The sequence below is a fragment of the Schistocerca gregaria genome, chromosome 9 (genome assembly GCF_023897955.1).
Source record: "Schistocerca gregaria isolate iqSchGreg1 chromosome 9, iqSchGreg1.2, whole genome shotgun sequence".
Classification (NCBI taxonomy): domain Eukaryota; kingdom Metazoa; phylum Arthropoda; class Insecta; order Orthoptera; family Acrididae; genus Schistocerca; species Schistocerca gregaria.
Genome location: NC_064928.1, coordinates 164,145,757 through 164,167,308, shown reverse-complemented (window position 1 = coordinate 164,167,308; position 21,552 = coordinate 164,145,757). Strand labels below are relative to the sequence as shown.

Sequence of the window (21,552 nt, the reverse complement as noted above, 5' to 3'; positions counted from 1 at the left end):
AGTACTGTTTTTATGAAATTCAAACTGATGTTTGGTGAACATCTCCATTTGACTGAGAAATGCTGCTTTCATTGTTATTGTTAGTTCAATCAGTTTAAAGATTGTTAGAAGCATGAGGATAATTGTTTATGTCATGTATATTCCTTTCCTGAAGACTGAAATTATCTTTGAGGTCTTTAAAGCTTCTGGTAAACACCCTCTGTTTATTGAACTGTTTACCATGTTATGTATGAGTGTGGCAACTTCCACTGAAAAATTCTCAAATAAACAATCTAATATACAATTATTTCTGCCTGAGTAAGAAGATCTTGTGGCGCTTAAGACTTTTAATGCCTTTGGTTCACCTACTGGATGTTGGAAAAATTGACCTTTTTGTTGCTGGAAGTATGGTTGTAGTGGTACAGTGATACATGCCAGTAGGTTATTGGTAATCTTTTAAAAATACTGGATAAATAATTCGCACATCATGTAATTTTTGTTGCTGTTTGGTGGAGATATTCACGTGGATCTAGCTTGTCTTTTGTGCTTATGGTGCCATTAATAATTTCCAGCACTTTACTCATATTACCTCAGTTTACAGTATACTAACTGAGATCTGCTTTGATTTTGATATGAATGTGTGTTCAGACTTATTTTGCACAGTTTGTGGCAACTTTTTTGCTGTTAACATAAAAAATAAACTTTGCCTGTATGTTTCAGTAATTCATACACCATTTTAAATAGTAACTAAACATGTTCTCTCTTTTTAAGTGAAATTCAAGCAGTATTGATTGGTACATTTATACATAAAAAATTAAAACAATTTTCAAATTATTTCCATTTCATCAGGTACCACATTATATACATTTTTATAAATAAAAAAAATGTTTGCCTTTGACTGTAAGTATTGTATATTTTCTGCTATCTGCCAATTTCAACTGATATGTAATTTTCTAGTGACAGCTACAATGAATTTGTATATAAGAGAAAATAAATAATAATTACAGAAAATGCAGTCAGTTCATAAATTTCCAGTTGTTAAGTAAACTCAAACAGATTTTTAAATTCAAGACACAGCATATTAAATCAGTATAGATCTATGTTCCAGCAACAGTTTATTAGTGGGTTTGAGATTTTTGGAGCACGTGATTCTATACACTTATAAGTGAAATGAAAATTTCTACCTGCATAAATAATAAGATTTTGGGAAAAATAGTTTATGAAGTAATTTACATATTTTTAGATAACTGTTGCCCAAAATCAAATTGTAAGAAGAAAAAAATAGTATTTATTTACTCCTAAAGTGATGCAAAAGCAGCTGAAGGGTCTGTTGCAAGAGAAAGGCAACTCCATTTCAGTATTTTCTTCAGGAGATACACAAAACTAATCAATGTATTCTCTTGAATAGTTTAGAGAGATATATTCTTGAAGCCCCCACTTTAAGGCTGTAATGTGTGGGTACAATTGAAAAGTTCAGACTGATTAGTATTATTTATATTAATATAATTTTAAAATGGAGTTATCTTTGACTTCCACCAAAATATTAATATTTTTAAATATTTGAAATGTGTCATTATTTAAATCATTAATTTGGAAGATGAATAAAGACTTGTGCTCTTTGAATCTGAATATACAAACAAAACAACATAGAAATAGTCACCATAGCAAGTTGAATGTTCAATATTTATGCACTACATTTGTCTTCTGTAAGAGAGTCAGTGTAATCTTCACTTCCATCATGTAATATCACTTCCGTGCTGCATAGTAACACTTCAATACGTTATATGTACTGCTCCATCAATGCCATTGTGCCTCTTAGTATTGCTAGTTTTAATGGCACCTTCTAAAAGGAACTTTAGCAAAGAGAATGTAAATATATTTTCTAACAAACTAAGAACTACAAACTGCCCTCTAGATAATAGTGTGTCAAGTGAAAAAGCTTTCAAAACTTTCTTAAATTGTTTCCTTAGGTTTTCAAAGAACCTTTTCCTCCTCAAACCTGGCAGCAAAGAATGGCCAATAAAATAAATTGGATTACACCAGGAATAAAAGTTTCTAGTGCCAGGAAAAGACAGCTTCACAATGAGTTAAAAAATAACAAAAATTCTGACTTTGTGGGGAATGTAAAGAGGTACAGGCACCAAAAAAATTTGCTAACAACCTATATATTAGTAAGCAAGAAAATAAGTCAAAGGCAAATCTGAGTTGGGAGTAAAGAACAAGTGCCAAGAAATTGTCCAAATAAAAATAAAAATGATATAATTATAGATCATTTTTCAGATGTCACACTGTTTCAATGATTTCTTCATAAATGTGACAAAATCAGAAGTAGCTATCACAGCCCACCAGGACAAGGTAGATGTCAGCTTTGTAAATATAAAACAAAATGCAAACCTTAAAACAGTCAAAAGAATTATCTCAAAAGATGTAGAAGATGCTATGTGTCTTTGAAAAACAAGAAATCAACTCAGTGGGATGAAATTCCAACCACTGTAGTCAAGACTGTTTATAACATTATTTCTCATGCATTGGCTAAATTTATTAATCAGTCATTTGAGGAAAGATGTTTCCCGGATGTGTTAAAATATGCATAAATAAGATCATTGTTCAAGAAAGGCTCACCAGATGACATGGGAAATTTCTGCCCTAGTTCCCTCCTGCCAGTTTTTACTAATGTGATAGAAAGGATTGTTGCAAAATATCTTGAAAACTTTCATAAAGAAAATAATGTTATAGTTAAAATCAATTTGGTTTTCAAAAGCATAAAAATACAATAAATGCTATCAGGAAATTCACTGAAAAGATAAGTTCTGCTTTAGACCAGAGTAAAAAGGTCACAGTTATTTTTTGTGGTTTGACCAAAGCTTTTGATACAGTCAATCACTTGCTACTTCTACACAAGTCAGAGAGATGTGGGACTGTGAGCAAGGCATGCAAAATGCAAAAGGTGGGAATTTAAGGACATGGAACCTGGATAAACTGACAGAACCAGAGGTAGTAGACAGTTTCACGGCGAGTATTAAGGAATGGTTGACAGGAATAGGAGAAAGAAATACAGTAGAACAGGGATGAAATAGTGAAGGCAGCACAGAGGATCAAGTAGGTAAAAAGACAAGAGCTAGTAGAAATCCTTGGATAACAGAAGACATATTGAATTTAATTGAGGAAAGGAGAAAATATAAAAATGCAGTAAATGAAGCAGGCAAAAAGAAATACAAACATCTCAAAAATGAGATCGACAGGAAGTGCAAAATGGCTAAGCATGGATGGCTAGAGGACAAACGTATGGATGTAGAGGCATATCTCACTAAGGGTAAGATAGATACTGCCTACAGGAAAATTAAAGAGACCTTTTGAGAAAAGAGAACCACTTGCATCAATATCAAGAGCTCAGATGGGAACCCAGTTCTAAGCAAAGAAGGGAAAGCGGAAAGGTGGAAGAAGTATACAAAGGGTCTATACAAGGGCAATGTTCTTGAGGACAATATTATGGAAATTGAAGAGGATGCAGATGAAGATGAAATGAGAGATATGATGCTGCGTGAAGAGTTTGACAGAGCACTGAAAGACCTGAGTCGAAACAAGGCCCCCGGAGTAGACAACATTCCATTAGAACTACTGACAGCCTGCCGAGAGCCAGCCCTGACAAAACTCTACCATCTGGTGAGCAAGATGTATGAGACAAGCGAAATACCCTCAGATTTTAAGACCAATATAATAAATCCAATCCCAAAGAACGCAAGTGTTGACAAATGTGAAAATTACCGAACTATCAGTTTAATAAGTCACGGCTGCAAAATACTAACATGAGTTCTTTACAGACAAAAAACTGGTAGAAGCCAACCTCATGGAAGATCAGTTTGGATTGTGTAGAAATGTTGGAACATGTGAGGAAATACTGACCCTATGACTTATCTTAAAAGATAGATTAACGAAAGGCAAATCTACATTTCTAGCATTTGTAGACTTAGAGAATGATTCTGACAAAGTTGACTGGAATAATTTCTTTCAAATTCTGAAAGTGGCAGGGGTCAAATTCAGGGAGCAAAAGGCTATTTACAATTTGTACAGAAACCAAATTGCAGTTATAAGAGTCAAGGGGCATGAAAGGGAAGTAGTGGTTGGAAAAGGAGTGAGACAGGGTTGTAGCCTATCCCTGATGTTATTCAGTCTGTATATTGAGCAAGCAGTAAACAAAACAAAAGAAAAAGTCAGAGTAGTAATTAAAATCCATGGAGAAGAAATAAAAAGTTTTAGGTTCACCAATGACATGTAATTCTGTCAGAGACAGGAAAAGATCTGGAAGAGCAGTGATTGGAATGGACAGTGTCTGGAAAGAAGGATATAAGATGAACATCAACAAAAGCAAAACAAAGATAATGGAATGTAGTCAAATTAAGTCAGGTGATGCTGAGGGAATCAGATTAGGAAATGAGACACTTAAAGTAGTAAACAAATTTTGCTGTTTGGGGAGGAAAATAGCTGATGATGGTCGAAGTAGAGAGAATATAAAATGTAGACTGGCAATGGCAAGGAAAGCATTTCTGAAGAAGAGAAATTTGTCAACATTGAGTATAGATTTAAGTGTCAGGAAATCATTTCTGAAAGTATTTGTATGGAGTGGAGCCATGTATGGAATTGAAACATGGACGATAAATAGTTTGGACAAGAAGAGAATAGAAGCTTTCAAAATGTGGTGCTACAGGTGGTGCTGTAGGTATTTGTATGGAAGTGAGATATGGATGATAGATAGTTTGGACAAGAAGAGAACAGAAGAATGCTGAAGGTTAGATGGGTAGATCACATAACTAATGAGGAGGAAGCTAACAGGATTGGGCAGAAGAGAAATTTGTGGCACAACTTGACTAGAAGAAGCAATCGGTTAGCAGGACATGTTCTGAGGCTTCAAGGGATCCCCAGTTTAGTATTTGAGGGCAGCATGGAGGGTGAAAATCATAGATGGAGACCAAGAGATGAATACACTAAGCAGATTCAGAAGTATGTAGGTTGCAGTAGGTATTGGGAGATGAAGAATCTTGCACAGGATAGAGTAGCATGGAGAGCTGCATCAAACCAGTCTCTGGACTGAAGACCGAAACAACAACAACATCTTTTTCTGCCACACATAAATGATTTATCTTTAAGCATTGATGTTCAATCCATTTTATTTGTAGATGACACCTCGATTTTAACTGTAAATGACAACTTAGAACAAAGTCATGGTACTGTGGAAAATGTAATGGGAAACCTAGAATTATGATTTCAGCATAATGGATTAAAACTTAACGTCACAAAAACACAATTAGTACAATTCAGTGCTAAAACAACATCAGCTTCTCCCATAAAAATAGTGAATGGTGATCAGGAAATGATTGAAGCAAGTAATGTATAATTCCTAAGCCTAAATCTTGACAAAAATTTAAATTGAAAGGCACATGTAAACTACCTAGCTAACAAACAAACAGCTTAGCTTATGTGATGAATGTCTTATCTGGTTCCACACTTATGGACACCAGGAAGGTAGTCTACCACAGCTACTTTGAGATTTGATACAGAATAATTTTCTGAGGAAACTCAATGAACAGCCAGAGCTTACTTAGTCTTCAAAAGAGAATCATAAGAAATGTGTTTAGTCCAAAAAATAACATTATGTCACCCATTATTTAAAAAATCAAAAATACTAACCATTACTACTCTCCACATCAACAAAACTTTTATTATCAAAACTCACTTGACAATTTTCATTTCATCCACAATTACATTACTCATCACAGATGCAGTTTCAGACTTCCCTTCTAATAATTTAAAACTTTACACTCAAACACCATTGTACAAGGGATTAAAAATTTATAATAAATTAGATAACACAAAACTGTTAAATATGGAGTTTGACCCACTAAAAACATTGTTATTTAATAAACTAATGGAAAAATATTGTTATTTAATTGAAGAATTCATGCAGGACAGTTTGGCAATTTCAAAAGAGAAGAAACAGTAAAGATTGTGTATTGTAAAATAAATTGTTAATACATCATATAAATTGTAATGCAAGATTCAAAATTACTGTATGTGTTATGTATATTCTTGTTAATTGTTCATGTCTAAAAATTCAGAAATGCCTCATTAGATATGTTAATTATTATAACCTTATTTTTTTAAAGTAAATTTACATGTATCCAGTACAAAAATCTTTGATTTGTAACTGTATGTTATGAGACAAATAAACAACATTCTGTATTCTACATTCTTGTAATGCATATGGAGCAGTGAAGGTAATATTCTGAGGCTTTTTCAGCAGCCTGAACTAGGTGAAGGTAGGCATGCTTGCAGATACATTACATTCTATCATGTCACGATTATGAATGGAACAAAACTCTCAAAAAATAGACACTAGAAATCTATCTTTTAAATGTTTTTAGCGAGTAAGGTTTTAGATGACTCACAAAGTCTGTTATCATAGCAGTGTTCATGCTGTTTACATGGAACTTTGATGATGACATCTTTTTCACTATTTCTAATATTCCTGTGGTAGAAAAATCATCTCTGTTCTGTATGTGTTCTTCTTGATTGGACCAAAGTACCTATCACATGGCATAAAACTATAACCTGGTTCAGGAAACTGGTGGCTAATGATTTCTAGTCTACCAACATTAACATACATAAATAATAACTGAACTAGTGCCATATTCTTATTTTGGACACAAAAACTGTCTGAGAATTGGTGTAGATGCCTAATATTTCCTCTCAGTATATTCTCAAAGCAGTGGTTCAGAAAGCTGATTTCCTCATTTGTACTTTTCTTCCCAGTCAATTCACCATATACATATAAATTTGTGCTGTCTTATTCTTGGCTTTATAGAATAAGACACAGAAGTTGTGTACCCTAAGGTTAATGACTGTCAAATGCATCAGTAGATGATACCTGGGTAGTGGCATGTTTTGATGGTAGTCAATAAATGGTGTTTCAGTAGAAGCCTCCTTCCATGTCTCTGCAGATTTATCTCTCAGTGCATTGCAGAAACATTCAGCTTTTCTAAGATCCAACTCTTGCTCAGCTGCAAGTTTCTTCTTTTCTTCCTCAGATTCAATTCATTTAATTTGATTTGCAGTTGTGTCACAGATACTGCAAGTCTCCATTAGAGGGCTCGCAAATGCATAATTAAAGTTCTGTTGAAAGTAAATGCAGTAGTAATTATACAAGACAACAGGTTTATATCTTTTATCCTCTACCTTCAAAATGTGCTGGTTTTGCTCATATTTCTCCATACACATGTCATACTTATTGCTCACATTAATCTCAGGAGACAAATAACATTTATTACTCTTTTCGTGCAGTATTGGGATGAACTTTTTGAAAACTTTTAACATGAAAGTCTATCTGTTGTTTACTGATTTCTGGAATGGCATTGGACCTGGTTTCATGTTTTCCTCTCATGACGCATGGAGGTGTAATGTTTGCTGCTATATAACTTGCAATGAACTCTAAACATGTTTTGGCAAGCTCATATATTAGACTGAATCCTGTCTTGCATAGCTTAAATTACTCTGGTCCCATCCTAATCTAAAAAGAAACAATATAGTATTAAATGCCACTATTGTATATGGTGACATATAAACAGGCATACATTTCTGAAACTGTTGCATTTCACACTTACTTTATATTCAAAACTGCAAGTCCTAGCCCTCATTGTTGGTCTTGCATCTCACAATGCTATGTGAAAGAGGGACTAAAGACTTAATCACACGTACTATCATCAGTTTCCAGTGGATGTACCTCATTCTTGCATCAAAGATTCAACTAATTTTACTGAACACATATGTGAATTTTACAGTTACCCTCTCTTGCACCAAACCTTTCAATTTGAGATATTCCACATGCTAGATTTCACAGTGTAGAAGAAGCAGAGGACAGAATTAAAGTCTCTATCAGGATGACATTCCATACTGATGTTGTCGGGTTACAGATGTCACACTTCCACATAAGCTTACTGTTACTGGCTGGTTACCTGGTCACAGCCACCCATGCAGGTGCTGGAGATAATCAAACAGCATCCACTCCAGAACAGGAAGTTCCTTGGGTGGCATGTGCTACACTGGAGTGTGACAAGCCGTGTCCCATACTTCCACCCAGCTGTCCCTCTGGCATCATCAAGAAGTGTGGCTGCTGTGACGTTTGCTGGAAATACCTGAGTAAGTAACACAGTGCTTTATTACTAGGTAAAAGGAAATCCCAAGATTGATAATACAGACAAAAGTGGGGAGAGGAAGCAATTCCTCAGGAGGTGATTGGGTGGGTGGGTGGGTGGGGAGTGTGGTTGGGTGAGGAGGGGGGGGGGGGGGGGGGGGGTTGGCACATGAGTACAACATATAGCACATATAACAGTTCAGAAAATGTTTTGTCTTTTTAACCTCCACTCCCTCCAGCTCCCCCACCTATCTCTCTCTCTCTCTCTCTCTCTCTCTCTCTCTCTCTCTCTCTCTCTCCTCACACACACACACACACACACACACACACACACACACACACACTCAGGAGTACTGCCATTCATTCAATGTGTTCCATAGACCCCTGCCCTCCTCCCAACAAGAAGGAGCAGCTTCAGGAATGTGGAATGTGGCAAGGTATACATTAACAAAAGACAGTAAAATGTTATATACATAATCTGTGCACTGTATACTTTTATATCAATGAAATTGTATAAATCATATTTTAACATGTCTGCTGTACTCCAATCAAATGATTAGCATAATTGTGTTACAAGATGAATGAAGCATAATTCACAACTCCTTCAACAACTGAAGGAGTTGAAAACAAAACAAAATATAAGCTTCTAAGTCAACAAAACCAAAAGAGAAAACTATTTATGTCACCAACTAACAAATACACTTATTAAAACCTATAAAGCACTTCCCGTTGATGTAGAATCATGAATTTGGCAAGAAGGAATTTTTGACAGCCCAACCAATGGAAAAAAATGTTAATTTGTAATTATATCATATGAAAAAAATATTTATTTTGCTATTTGTTATCTGATGTCGGTCTTAATTTGTAATATCACCAAAAAAAATTTCCTTTGCCATTTGGTATCTACTGTTAATCAGATAAATAAAGCCAAAAGAAATATTTTTTCACGTGACATAATCACAAATTAACATTTTTCCTTTGGTTGTACTTTTAAACATTACTTCTTGCCAAATTTCATAATTCTAGGCCAATAGGTAGTGCTTTATAGATTTTAATGAGTGAGTTTGTGAGTATCAATATGAGTGACATATTTAGGCTTATCTTTTGGTTGCATTGATTTAGAAGCTTGTATTTGTTATGCCACCAAGGACCTATAGATCTTAGTATATGACCTAAATTTTAACTTGGTACATTTACCTGTTCCTGAGAAAATGGGGTCGTAACTGATGGACAGACAGACAGTCTATAATAAATGAGAAAAAATATTTTTTTGTATGATATAATTACAAAATCTATTAATCAGATATTTTCTTTTGGTTGTTCTGTGAAACCTTGCTTCTTTCCAAATTTCATGATTCTAGGCCAATGGGAAGTACCCTGTAGGTTTTGATGAGTGAGTTTGTGCATATAAAAATATGTGATATGAATGGCTGTATCTTTTGAGTGCATTAATTTGGAAGCTTCAATTTTTTATACTGCTTAGCATATGACACAGATTTGAACTAGACATGTCTGCCCATTCTCAAGGAAAAGTATTATTAATGGTTAGAGAGCAGACAGAGATGGACAACAAAGTGATTCAATGAGCTCCATTTTTACTGACTGATTTAAGGAATCCTAATTAAAACAACACTATACGAGGTATGTCCACAAAGTAAGTTCCATTTAGTTATACAAAATAAAACTTGTACAGATACAGAAAAAAATGTTTATTGTAGAAAGATCTACAACTGTTAAACTACTTTTCTGCATAGCTTTGGAAATTTTGTAGGCACTTGTTATAGTGTGGCACAAGTTTTTGTATGCCTTCTTCATAGAAGGTTGCTGTCTGTGATTCAACCATGTGGTAATATGTTCATTCAGCTCATCATCATTATTGACATGTTGACCACCAAGGACAGATTTTAGGTGTAAGAAGAGATGAAAGTCACTAGGAGCAAAGTCCGGGCTGTACAGAGGATGATCAAACCCGTCCCAGTGAAATTCCCATGAGAGTTTTTCGTCACATTCAACGTGTGACATCGGACATTATAGTGGAAAAAAACAACACATTTTCACAGTAATCCACAGCGCTTGTTGTGTATTGCACGGCACAATTTCTTAATGGTGTTGCAGTAACCCCGGGCATAGATTGTTCATTCTCATCGGCAAAATGCCTTTATTATCCCAAAAAATGGTGCACATGACTTCTCAAGGTGTCAACATTTGCTTAGGCTTAACCTTCATTGGTGATGAAAAGTGCCTCCATTCCACTGATTGCTGTTTTGTTTCAGGGGTGTCATACAACACCCAAGTTTCATCCCACATCACTATCCAAGAAAGAAAACCATCACATTCTTCATTGTAGCGTGTCAAAAACTGATGTGCACTGCCCATCTACTGTCTTTCTGGTTCTTTTTTTTGTTCAGTAAGAATTTTGGGTACCAAATGTGAGCAAAGTTTTTGAAATTTAAGTTTTTCAGTAACAATTTCATGAATTATTGATCATGAGATTTGCAGAACTTCCATAGCAAGGGTGCTAAGTGTAAACTTATGGTTGTGCTTAAGCTTTTCTTCAATTGTGTGAACCAGTTCATCAGTAACCACAGATGGCCATCCACTTTGTTCTTCGTCGTTCTCTTGATCATGTTCTTCATAGAACAGTCTGACCCGTCTTCTAACCATTTAATTGCTCATAGCATTTTGTCCCTAAACCTCACAGATTTGATGATGAATTTGCTTTTGTTTAACTTTCTTTGTACAGGATTATTACAAATGATTGAAGTGATTTCACAGCTCTACAATAACTTTATTATTTGAGATATTTTCACAATGCTTTGCACACACATACAAAAACTCAAAAAGGTTTTTAGGCATTCACATATGTTCGATATGTTCCCCTTTAGTGATTCGGCAGACATCAAGCCTATAATCAAGTTCCTCCCACACTCGGTGCAGCATGTCCCCATCATTGAGTTTGAAAGCATTGTTGATGTGAGCTCGCAGTTCTGGCACGTTTCTTGGTAGAGGAGGTTTAAACACTGAATCTTTCATATAACCCCACAGAAAGAAATCGCATGAGGTTAAGTCGGGAGAGCATGGAGGCCATGACATGAATTGCTGATCATAATCTCCACCACGACCGAGCCATCAGTTTTCCAATCTCCTGTTTAAGAAATGCCGAACATCATGATGGAAGTGCGGTGGAGCAACATCCTGTTGAAAGATGAAGTTGGCGCTGTTGGTCTCCAGTTGTGGCATCAGCCAATTTTCCAGCATGTCCAGCTACACATGTCCTGTAAAGTTTTTTTCGCAGAAGAAAAAGGGGCCGTAAACCTTAAATCGTGAGATCGCACAAAACACGTTAACTTTTGGTGAATTGCAAATTTGCTGCACGAATGCATGAGGATTCTCTACCACCCAGATTCACACATTGTGTCTGTTCACTTTGCCATTAAAAAAAAATGTTGCTTCATCACTGAAATCAAGTTTCTCACTGAACTCATCCTCTTCCATGAGCTGTTGCAACCGCGCCGAAAATTCAAAGCATTTGACTTTATCATCAGGTGTCAGTGCTTGTAGCAATTGTAAATGGTAAGGCTTCTGCTTTAGCCTTTTCCGTAAGATTTTCCAAACTGTCAGCTGTGGTACGTTTAGCTCCCTGCTTGCTTTATTCGTCGACTTCTGTGGGCTATGCGTGAAACTTGCCCGCACACGTTCAACCATTTCTTCGCTCACTGCAGGCCGACCCGTTGATTTCCCCTTACAGAGGCCTCCAGAAGTTTTAAACTGCACATACCATCACTGAATGGAGTTAGGAGTTGGTGGATCTTTGTTGAACTATGTCCTGAAGTGTCGTTGCACTGTTATGACTGACTGATGTGAGTGCATTTCAAGCACGACATATGCTTTCTCGGCTCCTGTCGCCATTTTGTCTCACTGCACTCTCGAGCACTCTGGTGGCAGAAACCTAAAGTGTGGCTTCAGCCGAATGAAACTTTATGAGTTTTTCTACCTATCTGTAGTGTGTCATGACCATATGTCAATGAATGGAGCTTCAATCATTTGTAATAGCCCTGTATTTAGAAAATGTGGTGACATTTTCAATTACGGCTGACGTTATAAAGAAGCTCTACAAAGCACACATTGGCAGCAGCAATCTGAAAATGGCATACATGTCTCCTCCTTGAGTCAGAGTAGCTGCCACACATGCTTGGAAAGCAATCATAATGCTGCTGTGGATAGAAATAGAAATGAAACTTACTTTGTGGATGACCCCCATAAAATTGTTGCTAGTGTCATAGCACTGATTTGCAAGTCAGGTAGTCATTGGCCTGTTACTAGAAAAGGATTCCTCCATGGATGTTCTTTTAAGTCACTTGATGTTTTTCCTTTGATCAGCTCCATTGTTAGGTAGTGGACACTGTCTGATAGTATACTAAACATTTTCAGAGTTTCCTCTGGGAAGCTACCCGATGTCTTGATTAATCAAATCTTGACCTGTCTAAATCACCCAGATGTAGGGTGTCACAATGATGAATTCTGCATCTCCTTATGTATGTCTTATGGTTTAGCTTCGCATGTAAAAAGCAATAGAACACTTATTTGCTGTACAGAGTCATAACTCCTAGCTTAGCAAAGAAGAGTTTACAATGGCGCATTTTGCTGGCTAAAGTAATGATCCTGACTGCTTTCTTCTGTAGCAGCAGTACATTCCTGCAACTTACTGAGTGGCTCCATAGCAGTAATTGATAGCTGATATGGCTGTGAAGTAAGGCATAGTAGACTATCACTGTCTATAATGCTCTTTAGTTTCCTCAGAAGGTAGAGGACATGAGAAAACTTCACACACATAAATTTAACAGCTCAAACACTTCACAGTACTCCAGTCTCATGGGGTGGGGGAAATCAAATCTGAACACGTAAATTAGAAGGAATGCAACTACTTGAAGAGAGCATATGATGTTCACCTACTTTATTTCTTCATTGATTGTCCTTGGTGTCGAAATACTGCATTGCTATACTGGCTGAAAAAAGGGGGTGGAAGTTCAACACTGACTCCTGTAAAAGATGTAACCAACAGGTGCACAGTTGCATTTCACAGTTCTTTACTTTACCTGTTCACAACCCCATAATCTTACGCAGTTAATATGGCCAGTCCACTGTTGGTTAACTTTCGATAAGCCTCAATAATATATTGCAGGCAAACATCAGCATACTGTTTCTGTTGAATATCTATGAGCAGGAGAAACTGAACCACACAGTTCTTGCACAATAATACAGTACATATTGAACAGACACTGTTATTGTTTTAACACAAGGCCTATTGGTGTTACACTTATTTCACAGTTAAGTTGATGCATTGTTGTTGGCTCAACCAATACGAGTTCCTCGTCTGACACTCGGCCATGGACTAACTGACTCAAGGCTAAAAATTGGGCCTTTTTATATTATCACAATAATAGGTACTGAAACTACACATTGTTCAATGTTAAAGCTACAGAAATTACAATTAAAACATAATTCATTAAATTAACTGAATATATAGAAAAAATCCATCTTTTAACAGTTTCTTCTACTACAAGGGTTAAGCTGAATTATTTGTTAAAATCATGAAATTAACAGATATAACAATACCAGAGAAGGAAAGTTGCCATTCACCATATAGCACACATGTTGAGTCACGATAGGCACAACAAAAAGATTCACACAATTATAGCTTTCAGCCATAAAGGCCTTTGAAAGCTACAATTGTGTGAATCTTTTTGTTGTACGTATCATGACTCAATATCTCCGCTATATGGTGAGTGGAACTTTCTTTCCCTAGTATTGTTTCATTCCATCCTCGATTTTCCATTGTTTAATTAACAGATATAGTTATACAAACACTACTTTTGACAAACCTGGTAATTACTTTGGAATTAATTAAGGGCTGGATATTCTAACATGTTTAAAAAACGATCCAAATAAATACTTAAGGAATGCCAGTGTTTCATCTTCCAAATGTTTACAATTAATACAGAATTAATATTTGTTTATAAGTCAACAATACAATTTAAGTTACAAAACAATTACTGATTTTACCCTATAACAGAAGATATTAACTAGGAATAGTCAAGATAAATTAGTAAATTGATGACATACACAAAAATAAGCACAAAATTAGATGTGGTATTATATTTTTTAAGACTGAGGGCCATCCTTTTTGTTTTATGAAAATGCAGATTATACTCATATATGTTAACAGTAATTAGTCAAAAATGAAAAAATGAATTTTAAGGAGGCAGATGGCAAAGCAAGAGAGGAAGTAAAAAGATCCCAGCTTGCTTTGTCACAAGCTGTATGCTTTGTATCTTGCATTGTGACTGTCTAACTCACAGTGTGGTGAAACTAATTTTTATTATTGGCAACAGAAACTATTAAGGAATATATGCAATGGGAAATGAGTACAAGAATTCCAACATCCATAAAAATGTTTCAGCAAGAGTATGGTTTCCTACTTTACACAATATTCTTACAGCTCATTTTTGTTAAATAGACATTTTCATTTCTTTAGGTGAACTTCCAGAACAGACAGTTCTGTAAAACAATAGAAGTGAAAATATGCAAAACAAGTGACCCCTCTTGTGTTTATGTCAAGTATGTAGTCAACAATCACTCAACAACTCTAGTATCATCAACAACTCTAGTATCATAAATATACTGTACGACAAAAGAAGTGTAACACCCAGAAGAGGAGGAGGAAACAAAATGAAACGTCATTGGTTCTACATCTAGACCTATGTCTACATTGATACACTGCATTCCAACTTATGGTGTGTAGCAGAGGGTACCCCACACCAATGCTAGTCATTTCCTTTCCTGTTCCATTTACTTACAAATAGAATGAGCGGAAAATGGCTGTCTATATGCCTCCATATGACCCCTAATTTCCCATATCTTATCTTCATGATCCTTACACACAATGTATGTTGGAGGCAGCAGAATCATCCTGCAGTCCACTTCAAATGCCAGTTTAAATTTTTTCAATACTGTCCCTAAAAAGAGTGTTGCCTCCCCTCTAGGAATTCCATTTGAGTTCCCAAAGCACCTCTGTAACACTTGTGCATTGTTCGGACGTACAGGAAACAAATCTAGAAGCCCATCTCTGAATTGGTTTGAGTCTTTTTTTAATCTGGCCTTGTACAGTCCCAAACACTCAAGCAGTACTCAAGAACAGGTTGCAGTAGAGTCCTACAGGTGGTCACCTTTACAGATGAATCACAATCTCCTACAGTTCTCCCAATAAACCAAAGTCAACCATTTGTCTTTCCTATCACAGTCTCACATGCTCATTCCATTCATTTCATATCACTTTGCAGAATTATGCCCAGATACTGCAACTGTCAATCTGGATACTAGACACTGTATGCAAACATTATTGGTTTGCTTTTCTGCATGAACTTACATTTTTCTACATTAGAGCTTGCTCCCATTTGTCACACCAACTGGAAATATTGTCTGAGTCATCTTGTCTCCTCCTCCTCATTCAGCTTCAACACCCTACTATACACCACAATATCATCAGTAAACAACCACAGATTAATTCTCATCCCATCTGCCTGTCATTTATGAATATAAAGAATAATAGTAGTCCCGTCACACTTCCTCGGGCACTCCAGATGATACCCTTGCCTCTGTTTAACACTCATTGTCTAGTACAACAAACTGGGTGCTATAACTTAAGAAGTCTTTGAGCTAGTCACATATCTGTGAACTTGTTCCATGTGCTCATATCTTATTTAACAGCCTTCTATGTGGCACCATGTCAAATGCTTTCTCTAAACCTTTCATCCATAGCTCACAGTATATTGTGTGAGAAAAGGGCAAGCTGAGTTCACACAAGTAATGCTTCCTAAAACCATGCTGATTTGTGGACATAAGCTTCTCAGTCTCAAGAAAATTTATTATATTCAAACTGCAAATAAGTTCAAGGCTTCTGCAGTAAACCAATGGTCATGATTTTGGCCTGTAATTTTCTAGGTATATTCTTTTTACCTTCATATACACAGAAGTCATCTGCACTTTTTTCCCATTGCTTAGACTATGCACTGGGTGAGAGATTCATGATAAATGCAAGCTAGATAAGGAGCCAATGCCAAAGAGTATTCTTTGAAAAATGAATAGTGGGAGAACAGGGGGCAGGCATAAAATATAATATATAATGGAAACTGATTAATAATTGCTGCTTGAATTAGTAAAAAAAAATTTGGAAAGAGTAAGTGAAAGAAAATGGAAGGTACACATATCCGAAGTGAAATTCAACTGGCTTTAATACAGGGTGTTTAGTCTCTCTCCACAGTGCCATATGATTGTTAGCCACATGTGCCATATGCCGTAGTGAACATACCAAAATGAAACTCAGTGAAATACAGGTTATTAATTCACTGACTATTCATTTTTGCTTACAAATTTTCAGATTAAATTTTGAAAGTGCCCCCCTGTTGTTGAGTACACAATTCAATTCATCTAATCATGTTTCCAAACACAAGCTGTAACATTTCTTCTGTAACAGAAGCAGTGAAAGTGGATATTGCAGTTTTCAGTTCATTGATGGGTTTTGAACAGGTTTTATACACAATTGCTTTTGCTGCACCCCAGAAGAAAAAGTCAGGTGGTGTTAGGTCAGGTGATCCTGGAGTCCAAAGTCCCTGTGAAATAATGCGATCATTGGCAAGCAGTGACACTGAAATGCAAGCTGTATGCACGGTTGCACCATCTTGTTGAAAATAACCGCTCAGTATTTCACTTAACAAGAGTTCTCCTATGAATGGATACAGAATATGACTGCAATATCGTTGTGCATTTATTGTTTCAGTGAAAAATATGGAACTCACAATCCGACATTTAGAAATTGCAATCTAAACTCCTATTTTCACAGAATGAAGTGGTTCCTCATGATAAACAATGGATTCTCAGTGCTCCACATATGAGAATTTTGTGTGTTCATGTACCCAGATAAATGAAACCACACCTCATCAGTGAAAAACTTTTCATTAAGAATATCCCTTCTATTTTGTTGAACAAAGTTTTGAACCATTGACAATAATGCAGTCTGTTGCCATGATCAGTATTTTTTAGATCTTTCACGACTGTCACTTTGTGTGGAAAAAGTCCTAATTTTTTCCTTACAGCTGTGTGGGCCATTCTGACACTAATATCAATTCCCTAGGCGAGTTTTCTTACTGACTTGTTGAGAATCATGGACATTTTATCAGAAATATTGGGTAGTTTATCCTGACAGAAGACTAGGACAACTACTTCTCAGTGTATCTGACACTGAACTCGTACTTCGAAATTTGTTAATCAAATCTTGCACAGTATTGTGATGTAGGAGTGTTGTCTCTGGGAAAACTGAATTAAATGTTTGATGAACTGAAACTGTGTATTTACCACCAGTTTTGAACACTTGTTTGACTAGGATCACACGATATTCAATGGTTAGCACTTTAACACTTCCGAAAATGAAACAAACAAACAAAGAAACTAAACTTAAATGTTCATGTCAACACATAATGACAGGCACCAATGATACTACTGATAATGGCTAACATAAATGAAACAGTGGAATGTTGGGAGTGTCCATTTGAAGAGAAGTAACCCAGCAGATGAACAATCATGCAACATGCACGACTTACAATCATACAGCACACACTCTTTGAACACCCTGTATCAACAGACCTTCAATATTCAATACATTTAAGGTCAACACTCATCATTTAAATTTACATACTTCCCATTATTGCATTATCGCCATTGTGCATAGAGCTGGTCACTACCCCCTCCCCCCCTCCCCCAAATTCTGTTACTGGATTGCCCCTCCTCTGCTCATGCAAATTCCTCTTGTATGCTTTCATCATTTTGCAGGATTCTTGGCATGTTGGCATGGGAAAAATGATGAACAGGTGCAGTTATTTATATAAATAGCCATATATAAACTGCATCTCCATAATAATTTTACTAACAGTTCTTTAATGTATGGTTAGAATATACATTTTTGATAAATAATATTATAGCTGGAACAAAATAACTTATTAAAGAAAAGAACAAGAGAAAAAATAATAATATTATCCATTACAAAAACCAGACTGGGAGTCCACCCAGACCTGGTGACTGTTCTCAATTCCTTCCATTGTGGTTTGTGAATTGCAATCTATTTCTCTCATAACATACATATGGTAATCATTGGATTCGAGTACTGGAGATACATCAAAATATGGTTAATACAATTTACTCATATAAAGCTATAGTTAATATAATGGAGTTGTATTTAAACACAGATATAACTTTTTTGTGAAAAGATACCTTTACGTATTCACATAACAAGACAACTAATAAGTTGCATCCTGCTCAGATATTCAGTTCGTTGTTCATGAAATCTTCAAGTGAGTAGTAGCATCACTGAAGCAGAGTATCATGTAGGTTCATTTTCTGTGAATCTAGGTTCATACTCAGAATGTTCTTGGCTCTTAGTTTGTTGTAAGTTTTCATTTCCGTATACTGGGAAACCAGAGCAATGAGTTTAAACATTGAGCAGGGAGCATGAAATTTTCTTTATTTCTTGTATTATAAGTTTGATGTAAGCAGTTCTCCTAGGATAATTCTTAACTACTATACAAAATAATGTTAATATTATGGATGCATAGGGAGGGAATTGTTAATAATTTCAGATTTTTAAATAATGGACAACATGACTTCCATCGATGCATAACACACACGTTTCTAATAATTCTTTTCTGTAGTTTCAGTACACATATTAAGTTGCTCAAATTTCCCCAATACACAATACTATACCATATAACTGAGTGGAAGTATCTATGGTACACAATTTTGCTTGTGACCATGTCAGTGGCATTTTCCAATATTACCCTTGTAAATGCAAAGCTACATTGTTCGTTTACTAGATATTCCTTATATTTGTTCAAATTTAAATTCATGTCTAGGTTTAATCCTAAAAATTTCACAGAATCCATGTCTTCCAGTTTTCGATTTTTATGGTTTATTTTAATTTCCTGATATTTTGACTGTTATGTTCTGAACTGGATCACATGGGATTTTGGGATGTTAGGGGTTAATGCAACACCATTTGTCAGCAGTCCACATTTCCTAGTCACTGCACCACTCAAGACACAGTAGTTTGTGTTGTGGTGTTAATGTAAACCAGGATGGCAGCTCCGTAGTATTGCTACTGCTAGTACTCGACCATTGGCATGAGGTGACAGAATATTGCCGGGAGTTCATTACTTGTAATTGGATAGCAGGCACAGTTGTGAATGGCTAACAATGTGCTCAGTTGACAATATGGCAATTCTCTCTCATGGCGGTCAGAGGTGGTCGAATCTCAGTGACAAGTATGCCTACCCTCACGTAACAGTGCAGTCAAACTTCAGACCCTCACTTAATGGTGCAGTCAAACTTCAGACCGCTGTCATATCTGATTACCCCACAAAGCTGGATACTGTTGCATTCAACCGACTGATCAAATGGAGATCCACTGTGAGGCCCCTTTCACACACTTTCAATTGCTGTTACTGCTACCTCACACAAATATGCAGCAACTCCATGTCTTTTACAGCTATCACTTGATATCTGACTGTCACTCAGTATCTGAGATTGAACACACCCCTTATACACCATACCAGGCCTGGCAATAACACGAAACACAGACAACACTAAAGCATTCTGGTGGCCATTCTACATGTCACAAAGAAATGCAACTATAGTCGCTTACATGTCCATCAATGGAGCATAAGAGTATAATGTTATGCTGACATCCAACCATATCTTCTGGGTGCTACACTTTTTTAAGCAGTATATATTGCTAAAAAGGGAAATGCCTTGCACTATCCATGACTCAGCCTTCGTGCAGCACAGAAAGGAGTGAGGCATTTAATGATAAAAATCTTGGGTTATCTACCCACTCAGAGATGTAAATAATTTGATAAATAATAAAATTAACTTCAAACCCAAACTCAAATCATGTCTGCTCAACAACTCCTGCTAAATTGTAGAGCTTCTGAATATTTAATGCTAAAAAAGAGAGAGAGAGAGAGAGAGAGAGAGAGAGAGAGAGAGAGAGAGAGAGAGAAAACATAGTTAAATATAAATTATCATATGTATGTAAAGTAAATAGAAAGGAATAAAAAAACTCATATATGTTGGTATATTTTCTACCAAGAAACTGTATTATAATTTCAGAACTGGCTCATTCCATAACAAGAGGTTGCAGTTGTGCTCCACACAACATGTATATAACTATTTAATGACATCAGACATCTTACCTGCTTTGACCGAGGCCTTGCTCTAATGCACACATCTTAGTGGCACTCTATTTGCCTGTTTAGATGAAGGACAACTGTGTCGCAAGTTCCTTCAAGGAAACACACTGTGTGGTCCTGGTCTTGTCTGCAGCAGTAGTGGCTTATGTGAACATCTGCCTAAAGCTTCCAGCAGTGAGGAGCAGAGCTCTGAGTGAATGACTACACTGAAATTTAGAAGGTGACATAAGATGTAAATATGTATCTCAGACAATAAACAGAATGTATAATGCTTCAAAGCCAGTACTTTAGCAAATATAAAGTCCTGAAATCAAGTGCTAATAAACTGCCAACATGTTCTGATTGTGCTCTTCAACCAAAAATGTTTTAAATAAGAGTTGTTGAAATGGATTTATTCTTCTCATAAGATGTGTCTTGGACAATTCAGAGAATCTGTACTCGATCCAGATAGTAACATTATTTTACTGTTTTCAACTTACGTTTGACAGAAATAATAAAAATGGGAGGTAAAACACAGTAAGTTTCTCACAGAATGAACTGATAAACAGATAAATTTGTAGCTTAATATTAGACACAGAGGTGACATGGGATACCTCCTAATATCATGTCAGACTTACTTTTGCCTGGTGTAGTGCATGGACTCAAACAAGTCATTGAAAGTCCCCTGTAGAATTATTGACCCATGCTGCCTCTATAGCCATCCATAATTGAAAACTGTTGCCAGTACCTCTTGATTCTGTCGCATAAATGTTCAATGGGATTCATGTTTGGTATTCACTCAAATTGTCCAGAATATTTTTCAAATCAATCAGGAACAACTGTAGCTCAGTGATATGGCATACCATCATCCATAAAAAAGCCATCATTGTTTGGGAACATAAAGTCCATGAATGCCTACATATGGTCTCCAATTAGCTGAACATAACAAATTCCAGTCAGTTGTTTCTTCATATGGACGAGAGGACCCAGTTCATCCCATGTAAACATGGCCCACACCATTGTGGAGCCTCCACCTCCTTGCACAGTGCCTTGTTGACTTTTGAACCTCATAACAATTAAAATCAGGACTTGTCTGACCAGGCCACAGTTCTC

At 36.2% G+C, this 21,552-nt stretch overlaps 1 protein-coding gene across 1 annotated transcript in view; it reads left to right on the top strand.

The window, feature by feature from the left end:
- LOC126291788 (uncharacterized) overlaps window positions 1-20,785 on the top strand; it is a 28,513-nt gene extending 7,728 nt beyond the window's left edge. The window contains exons 2-3 of the mRNA XM_049985484.1: window positions 7,944-8,169; window positions 20,527-20,785. Coding sequence (XP_049841441.1) covers window positions 7,944-8,169; window positions 20,527-20,657 — 357 coding nt within the window. The 3' untranslated portion in view covers window positions 20,658-20,785. The remainder of the gene's footprint in view (window positions 1-7,943; window positions 8,170-20,526) is intronic.
- Window positions 20,786-21,552: the final 767 nt, after the last annotated feature.